This window comes from Mytilus edulis, chromosome 6 (genome assembly GCF_963676685.1).
Source record: "Mytilus edulis chromosome 6, xbMytEdul2.2, whole genome shotgun sequence".
In the NCBI taxonomy this organism is placed as follows: Eukaryota; Metazoa; Mollusca; class Bivalvia; order Mytilida; family Mytilidae; genus Mytilus; species Mytilus edulis.
Window position 1 is genome coordinate 80989855 of NC_092349.1, and position 6438 is coordinate 80996292.

A 6438-nucleotide genomic window follows, 5' to 3' on the forward strand; every position below is an offset into this window, starting at 1 on the left:
CAAATTTTTATATTTTCAATTTCTTTAATTCTTGGACCATAATTCAACAGTTCCATTTCATGCAAATTGACAGAAAAGTTTATTCCTAGTAATGTAAACCTACTGGAACCCCATTCCAATCCCCATTTTACACACATTGTGTCTTGACTATATTTTTTTTTGCCTATCCACACCACCTTTGTTTTGTCCAAGTTCATATGGAGACCAGACATTTCAGCATATTTTTGGAGTAAGCGAAGAGATGCATCTAGAGATTCAGGTGTACCGTCAAGTATTATTGATGTGTCATCTGCGTATTGGGAGATAAGATATTCTGTGTCATCAATTTTAATTCCTTTAATTTCTTTGTTTTTTCTGATTAAAATTCCTAGAATTTCAGCACATAAAAGAAAAATATAAGGTGATAAAGGATCCCCTTGTCTACAGCCTCTTTGAATCTGAAAGAAATCTGATAAAAAACAGTTTTGGGATACTGATGATCTTATATTTGTGTAAAAAGTCTTTATCCACAGTTTTATAGAGGGTCCAAAATTGAAAAAGTCTAATACTTCATTTATGAATTTCCATGATACCGAATCAAAAGCTTTTTCAAAATCTATGAGAAGGAGAAGACCTGGCAAATCATTTACCTCTGTATAGAATAAAATATCATATATGAGACGAGTGTTTTCTCCAATATATCTTCCAGGAATAAAACCTGTCTGATCATTGCTAATAATAATGGGTAGAACAGATTTCATACGCTCTGCTATACAACTTGATGCTAGTTTATATGTTGTATTCAAAAGACTTATTGGTCGCCAATTTTTCATAAACTGTCTAGGTTTATCACCTTTTGGTAAACAAGTAATAATACCCTGTTTTTGAGTTATTGATAATACCCCCCTTTTGTAACCATAAATTATAGATCTGAAAACAAATTTTCCTACATTTATCCAAAAGAATTTAAAGAACTCATTTGTAAAGCCATCTGACCCTGGACTTTTCTCATTTTTCATTCTACGCATAGCTGTTGTCAATTCATTATAAGTTATCTCCCCCTCTAAAGATTCTTTTAAACTATCATTTAATTTTTTAATATCAGAATCAGGTATTTCACTATTAAGATTTACTTCACTCAAGCTTTCTGTTTTAGTATACAGTTTTTTATAGTAATTTTTGGTCTCTTCTAATATTTTATCTTGTTTACAAATTGTCTCCCCTTTTTCATTTACTAGTTTGGGGATGGTTTTATTTATAAAATGTTTAATTTAAGGTTAATTTAGCAAAAATTACATAAAAAGGTCATTCCAAAGAACATAATATTGTATATACATATCAATACTTGGCACCTTTTATTACTAATTGCATAATATAGAGCGAATGGAATAACATTGGTAGCATGAACAATATAAACGAAATTTTGTTCAAAGTAAATTATGATACCAAAGAATTCTATTCAGCATGTTGTTTTTACAAATAGGTCTATATTTCGATGGGTTACTGTCAAAGACTTGAATAAAATGGAATTTGAAGATAGCATTCACCCAGAATCTCCTCTTGGACTTCTACGTGGTATAAAGGTTGGCACTGAAAGCTATCATGATCTTTTCAAACGACTGTGCAGGTAAGATGCTGATTTTTCTGTCTTTTTATATATTGTTTTATCATTAGAGCCAAATAATCCCCGGCGAATAATCTAAATTCTTCAATAATTGAAGGATCGCTAGAAACTTAAATAAGAACAAAGGTGACCTATAGTTGTTAATGTCTGTGTCATACCACATCTTCTTTTTTTAAATATTAGCGGTCTTCATTTGTACCTTTCAGAACGCGAAATGAAGTTAAAGAAAAGAACCCTTTTCATTCATTTTCAATACCGTTTTATCTACATCGACAGAAATTAACTTTGATCATGAACGTTTTGGAAAAAACAATATCAAAGTAATGAAAGAGGGATAATAACATTTAGAACTGAATAATATAAAATAGACATAAAAGAATAATGTTGACAAATCTGTATTTCTTCATTTTGTAAGCAGGCACGTAAGATTTGTCTGAACTAGCGATAATAAAAAAAAATACACATAAAGAAAGATTTTTATCTTGTGTATATTGATTTTATATTTGCGGAAAACTTTAAACATTAATTGATTATATAAAATTATCAACTGATACACTAGTAAGAACTGTTGCAGCAGACCTGTAACATGCATCATGCTAAAACAAAAAGTTGTTTTTCAGTTACGCTGGAATTCACTGTGAAGTGATTCAAGGTTACTCCAAAGGTGCAGGATACAAGCCAGGGATGAGAATAGATAATCCAAAATTTAAGAACTCATGGACTGCAGTGTCAATTGAAGGATCATGGTGTTTTGTAAACTGTAACTGGGGTGCCCGCCATGTTAAATGTCCTAACTCATCAAATGACGATGATATGGAAGGTGGTTTGTTCTATCAGTGTGACGAGTTCTACTTCATTACTGATCCAGAGGATCATATTTATCAGCATTTCCCCAACGATCCAAAATGGCAGCTACTTGAATGTCCAATCACGATGACAGAATTCATTAATCTCCCAATTGTAAAGTCACCATTTTTTAATTACGGTTTGAAGTTTGTCAATCATTACGATTGCACCCAGTATACAAGTAACGGTATAGTTATAATGCAAATCAAAATGCCAAGTCTACTTGGATTCGGGTATACACTCGAGGCTAAAGACACTAATGTAGATCAAAGTAAATTAGAAGGAAGAGTGTTGCTAAGAATTGTGGGCCATAAAGCTATTTTTACAATTGCACCTCCTAAAGCTGGACGTTTTTACTTTATGATTTACGCAAAAGATAATTGGAACTCTGAATCCTTACAAAGTGTGTGTGGTTTTCGTATAAAATGTAGAGAGAAACGAGATCAAATCAAAAGTCCATTTCCTAAAGTGCCATTTTTTGGTCCGACTCCTGTTATGAGCCAATATGGAGTCTTTCCACAAACACATATCGACCCGTTAGTTGTTTATAGTTATGATGACGTTATTTTTCAGTTCCAGTTACAAAGTGACGTCAAACTGTCACATACATATCAATATCATGGACCATTTCAAAGTGATATCACAGACTATCAGAGATATATTTTTATCAAATATCGAGATGACAAATCAGTAACATATCAAGTTAGATGTCCGCAGATGGGCAAATATGTTTTCTTTATTTTCGGTTCCAAATCAACGTCTAATGATGACAATGCGCAACTCGATTGTTTGTTCAGATATATGATTGACTGTAAACATCCGGCTAAAGACAAGAGACCATTACCACGTGCTTGTCACAGATGGTATAACAGTACTCTTCTTGAACCTACAATTGGGGATCTAGAAACGGAAAAGAAAGTGACTTTCCGTGTTCGAAATCCGGTTGCTATTGATGTCGCTATGCTTGTGGGTGACGCTTGGTATCATTTCAAAGAAGTTGGAGACAATATGTGGGAAGGTGCAATATACACCGGTAAACAGCATTGTAAGGCAAAGTTATACGCCAAACTGACAAAAGAGTTGACAAGATTTTCACCATTGGCTGAGTTCTGCATCAAATGAATTTTGTTTATGGACAAAATGAAATGCTTTATATCAAGGTGAAAAGTTAAAATCATAAGAAGATATCTAAATTTTCAATTAAGTCCATTTTTGACAAACATGAAGATGCCTGAATCACAGTATTTATATTTCCTTTTTGTTTTTATATTTTTATTACTTAACCCTATTTCATCATATCAATTTTGCAACTACTTAACATTCTAGATTTGATTGTATAGATATATGATACGCTTTTAGGCGGCAAACCTTTTGTCTGTGCTGATGAGCGCATTTAGTTTTTATTTATTGCTTTTGAAAACGAGACCAAATTTAACGAATGCATATAGTTCTATTTTGTATTAAAGTTTGTATTTCTCGTTGAAATAAAACAAAGGCAGCTTGTTGAACCTTGTACAACATTGTTTATGGTTATTTTTTGGAAAATGCTTATATATTTAATAAGGCTAATAAATCGGGTTAAATACCCGGTAGTTGAGAATCAACTTATAAAGCTACCAAAAGAAGGCTTTAAACACATCCTATACAGACTTGGTAAGTTTAAATCTAAACGGAAGTAAGGAACAACTTAATAATGAAACTATGCATATAAAAGAGGGACAAAAGATACCAGAGGGACAGTCAGACTCATAGATTCAAATAAACTGACAACGCCATTGCTGTAAATAAAAAGACAAACAGACATATAATAGTACAGAAGACAAAACATAGAAAACTAAAGACTAAGCAGCACGAACCCCACCAAAAACTGGGAATGATCTTACGTGCTCCGGAAGGGTAAGCAGATTCTGCTACACATGTGGCACCCATCGTGTTGCTTATTTTATTATAAATCCTGCAAAAAGTCTAATTCGGTAGGTCACAATCGTGAAAAGGGACGGGTATTGTAGTTATGACATAAGGAACATATCCTATCATGTAATAATGATTCACTAAAAGCGAGTTATTCGTTATATTCATAACAATGACAAAAAGGGACCAAATGATATCAATGTCAATGTATTGTCTTTAACTATAAACATGATCAACATGTTTCTATACACAGCAGAAAACAAGTACAAAAGAAGGCATTATTATGTTTGTCTGTTTCCATTTCAGTAGTGTGGCAAACACAATACTAAAGTGTAAACAGACTACACAGGTAAAATAGCTACGGACGTTTCACGGCCGTGGTAATAAACGTCCGTAAAACATCCGTAATACGGATGTATTACGGATGAAACGGTTACGTCCGTAAAACGTCTGTAAAAATACATCCGTAAAACGTACGTGTAAAAACTGACATAAAACGGATTGTCCGTTTCACGGACGTATCGTAAACATACGTATTACGGACGTTTCTACAACATCCGTATTACGGCTGTATCATATTCAAAGATGTAAAAGTACCATGCATGATATACGCACGACTGCTTATACATGTATAAAGTAAAATTCTTAACTTGCTTTCAACATTCTGCATGCCAGACATACATATGTATAGTGAATCTCTGCTTCAAGGCTATAACTTTAAATATTTGCATAATATGAGTACATACATGACATACATGTACTAATATAATTTTTTATTATTAAAATAATTAACTTTTGTTCATTATGAAGATCCATTCGCAACTACCCTATATTTTAAGCCTAGAAATAGGGTACCGATTATCAATAAGCACTGTTAATGTCAGAATTTCTCTCCCATCAGCCCAAAGAGTCAATGAAAAATATGTAAAATGTAAAATAAAAAAAATCCCTACCTATCCTATTTTTTCAAAGGTGTTATAGCTGAATAGCATGAACACAGATATTATTTTATTTGACCTAATTGAAAAAGAAAAAAAAATTGAAAAAAATCTTTCTATATTTTTTTCTAAAGGTTGTAATTACAATTAAGTTGAATTATAAATACAAAGAGTGCTTGGCAGTGGCAGATCCAGGGGGTCCGGGGGTTGGAACCCCCCCTTTTTTTTTTGGCCGATCAATGCATTTGAATTGGGACATATAGTTGGACCCCACCCCCTCTTTTTAAAATGGCTGGATCTGCCCCTGCTGGGTGTCTTTCAAACAACCAACTAATCATGCTAATGATGGATGGTTAAATAATTGCCATAAAAGCAGTTAAAACAATATAAAACATCTAACATTTAACCTTATTTGCAATGCTTGAGCAAAAATGACTGTAGTATATTGTCACAAGGCTGAATTAAAATTACCTCATACCAGGTTTCACCAATGGCAATAGACCTGACTGTTGACTAATATACTTGATTGTTGATCATTCTGATTATCTGTCCAAGTACAAAACTATGCTAACAAGAAATTGCACATGAGCATATAGAAAGTACCTGAAAAGTTTCAGATTGTTTAATGTCTGAAGTAGTTTCTACTGTTCAATGAGGATCATAAGATGCAGGGGGAAGGAAACACTCTTATCATGTTTTAATCACAACAACCAATGCAATAGTCACATGGTGTTTCATTCGTCCCTTATACCCGCCCTTTAATATATTAAAGCCCTTAGAATGTATATATGTTAAAGTAGTATCAGAATCAATGTATGTAGAATAATGCCGGTAACATTAAAATGTTATCATACATTTATCCTCCTTTGGTGTGGAATAAGAGCAAATTACCTGCTTCTATTTTATTGTGGGACTATGGGAAGAAAGGGGTACTTTTTAAAGTATTTTTAGGCAAGACAGAAAATTAAAGTACAGGGCCTTTTGCTGTAGGTCTATTGTTAACGATGAAATTGGAAAGAGGATACCATTTACATTAATTTGTAACAAAAAATACAATCAAACGAGATAAGACAGAGAATAAAAGATAAAAATATCAATATTTAAAGACCCCTTTAAACTTACCATTAAACATAAACTGAC

At 32.9% G+C, this 6438-nt stretch overlaps 1 protein-coding gene across 3 annotated transcripts in view; it reads left to right on the top strand.

Moving 5' to 3' along the window:
- LOC139528627 (lim and transglutaminase domain protein ltd-1-like) overlaps positions 1-3964 on the top strand; it is a 33681-nt gene extending 29717 nt beyond the window's left edge. For all 3 annotated transcript variants that reach the window (XM_071324693.1, XM_071324694.1, XM_071324695.1), the window contains exons 6-7: positions 1463-1606; positions 2224-3964. In XM_071324693.1, the coding sequence (XP_071180794.1) occupies positions 1463-1606; positions 2224-3571 (1492 nt within the window). In that variant the 3' untranslated portion in view covers positions 3572-3964. The remainder of the gene's footprint in view (positions 1-1462; positions 1607-2223) is intronic.
- Positions 3965-6438: the final 2474 nt, after the last annotated feature.